The sequence below is a fragment of the Gekko japonicus genome, unplaced genomic scaffold (genome assembly GCF_001447785.1).
Source record: "Gekko japonicus isolate JY-2015 unplaced genomic scaffold, Gekko_japonicus_V1.1 scaffold805, whole genome shotgun sequence".
Classification (NCBI taxonomy): Eukaryota; Metazoa; Chordata; class Lepidosauria; order Squamata; family Gekkonidae; genus Gekko; species Gekko japonicus.
This window is the reverse complement of record NW_015173146.1, coordinates 681,527-684,479: the sequence shown is the minus strand read 5'-3', so window position 1 is coordinate 684,479 and position 2,953 is coordinate 681,527. Positions and strand designations below refer to the sequence as shown.

General features: G+C 56.2%; 1 protein-coding gene across 1 annotated transcript in view; it reads right to left on the bottom strand.

Moving 5' to 3' along the window:
- Positions 1 to 2,953, bottom strand: part of ZW10 (zw10 kinetochore protein) — a 23,806-nt gene that overhangs the window by 6,554 nt on the left and 14,299 nt on the right. The window contains exons 10-12 of the mRNA XM_015422332.1: positions 2,061 to 2,299; positions 1,481 to 1,552; positions 485 to 654 (exon numbers count right to left, since the gene is read on the bottom strand). Of these exons, the coding sequence (XP_015277818.1) occupies positions 485 to 654; positions 1,481 to 1,552; positions 2,061 to 2,299 (481 nt within the window). The remainder of the gene's footprint in view (positions 1 to 484; positions 655 to 1,480; positions 1,553 to 2,060; positions 2,300 to 2,953) is intronic.

Sequence of the window (2,953 nt, the reverse complement as noted above, 5' to 3'; positions counted from 1 at the left end):
CATACCCCATGGCCCTTCACTACCCAAAGGTGTCTCAGAGTGGCTTACAAACTCCTTTCCCTCCCCTCCCCACAACAGACACCCTGTGAGGTTGGTGGGGCTGAGAGAGCTCTGACAGAAACTGTTCTTTTTCAAGGACAGCTCTTGTCAGAACTGTGATTGGCCCAAGGTCATCCAGCAGCTGCAAGTGGAGGAGTGAGGAATCAAACCCGGTTCTCCCAGATTAGAGTCCGCGCACTTAACCACCACACCAAACTGGACCAGGTTGCCCGGGGAGCACCGAGGGTCTGACTCCCCCTTTGGAGATTCTCCGGGATCCACAATACCAAGGTTAGAATTGCTGACCTACCCCAAATTTACTTCCCGAGATTCCGATCACACCCCCCCCCCGAAAGGACTTTTCTGGGCCCCGAGGTGGTCCCTCCACCCTCCAGGGGAGCCCCGGGCCAGGAGGACAGCAAGGCGCGCAGGGCTCCAGACTCACCGAGCCTCCTGAAGACCGGCACCAGGTCGACAAAGGTGGCCGTCCCGTCACACAGGAGCCCGCTGAGGCGCCCCTGGAACTGGTGGCCCAGGGTCAGGAGATGGTGAGCGATATACATGCAGTTGTTGTGGTGGATCGCGGCCAGCTGGGGGAGCTTCTGAAGTTTCTCCCTAGCCGGGAGAGAGGAAAAGGAAAGCAGCCGTTCCTATGCGTTCGGAAAGCCACAGAAGCAGTTCCTGTGTTTTCCTTGGCATTAAAAGAAGCCAAAGGAAATGGCTCCCTCAGCCAGAGGTACATATGAGACGCCACGTCGGATCGGGCCAGTGGACCATCCAGTCCAACACTCCGTGTCACACAGCGGCCAAAACCCAGGGGCCATCGGGAGGCCCACCAGTGGGGCCAGAACTCCAGAAGCCCTCCCACTGTGACCCCCCAAGCACCAAGAATACACAGCATCACTGCCCCAGACATAAGAACATAAGAGAAGCCATGTTGGATTAGGCCAATGGCCCATCCAGTCCAACACTGTCTGTCACACAGTAGCCAAAACCCAGGGGCCATCAGGAGGTCCACCAGTGGGAGCAGAACTCCAGAAGCCCTCCCACTGTTGCTCCCCCCCCCCATGCACCAAGAATACAGAGCATCACTGCCCCAGGCTAAGAAAATAAGAGAAGCCATGTTGGATCAAGCCACTGCCCCAGACAGAGTGTTCCCTCTACCCTCTACCCCTAGGGGCTAAGAGCCACTCATGGGCTCCTGCATCCAGATGAACCCACAGAAAGGCGAGTGGTGGCTGTTGGAAGACACACTCGCAAGACCTGGCATAGTAGGACAGAGAAATTTCTTTCCCCGGGAGTTCTTTAGGGGGTTTTTTGCAATGGAAAACCTGGGAAATTTTAAGGAGCGCTGGGAAAACTGCTATAAGAAAATTCTTGTGGTTCTTGTGTAACCCGAAACCACTGGAGGAGAAGCACGGACCAGCAGGGCTCCACTCACTTGTGGTACATCGGCACGACGTCCCAGAACAGGTAGAAGATGTTCCGCACCAGATAGAAGAGCTGGGCACTGCTGTGGGAGGGAAGCAGAGAGAAGTCAATGGCGTCGCCCCTCGACAGAATTCACCTGGGGCACGCGATCCCCCGTCTTCTGCAAGGCGCAAAGAAGATGGCAAGACGCATGCTTGCCCGGACTCTAAGTCTGTTCCCGTACAGGTACAGACAGATTCCCTTCAGCCTGCCCGGTAGAAGAGCTGGGCGCTGCTGCGGGAGGGAAGCAGAGAGAAGTCACTGGCGTCGCCCCTCGACAGAATTCACCTGCGGCACGCGATCCCCCGTCTTCTGCAAGGCGCAAAGAAGACGGCAAGACGCATGCTTGCCCGGACTCTAAGTCTGTTCCCGTACAGGTACAGACAGATTCCCTTCAGCCTGCCCACAATGGCCTTGTGAGCGACAGCCTTCTGGGTTGCCAAGGGTGCCATACCATGCCCACGCAGCCTACAGTGAGCTGCAGCCCCAAGAAAGAAGCTTTTGGCCCCGCCCCACCCCGCCGCTCAGCCCAAAATACCCAACAGCCTTACTACTGATCGGTGCTGGCCGAGGCCTCCTCGAGCGTCTGGTAAGCCAGCGCCACCAGTTCCCGTACGGATTCGCTGATGCAGCAGGTGGGGAAGGAAAGGGTGTGGGGGCTGAGCCGGGCTTTGGTCTCCAGGTCCCCCCCTTGGACAGGAAGTGCCTTGAAGAGCACCACTGCGTCGGAGTGGTCGCCCGCTGCAGGGTCCGGCAGTTTAGGCAGAGCTTCCGAGGGCTCCGGGGTGACCTGTGAGGGGAAAGGAAAGGGAAGCCGTTGCACCGTTCAGCACCTCCGTGACAGAAGGAAGGTCAGCAGACAGAGAACGAGAAATTGGGGTACGTGCCTGTTTACACCACAGGGACAAATTGCAGAGGGGAACAGAAAGAATGGCACCACAAAGACCACCAAGTCCTTCTGGCCCAAGCTTCCTGGGAGTCTATTTTTATTTATTTGTTTATTATTTATTATTATTCTAAAACAGGTGCCTGTGCCAGTCTGGTGTGAGAGCCGGTTTGGTGGTGTGGTTAAGTGCGCGGACTAATCTGAGAGAACCGGGTTTGATTCCCCATGCCTCTATTTGCAGCTGCTGGATGACCTTGGGCATGCCACAGTTCTGTCAGAGCTGTTCTTGAAAAAGAGCAGTTTGTGTCAGAGTTCTCTCAGCCCCGCCTACCTTGCAGGGTGTCTGTTGTGGGGAGGGGAAGGGAAAGGAGTTTGTAAGCCGCTCTGAGACACCTCTGGGTAGTGAAGGACGGGGTATAAATCCAATCTCTTCTTCTTCTTCTTCTTCTTCTTGGTTAATGAAGAGCAATGGGCCACAGCCTCTCCTGTAATCCAGGGATCCTCAGCATGGAGCCTTACCACAGGATTGCTGTCACAGGTGGAGAGGGGCTCGGCCTA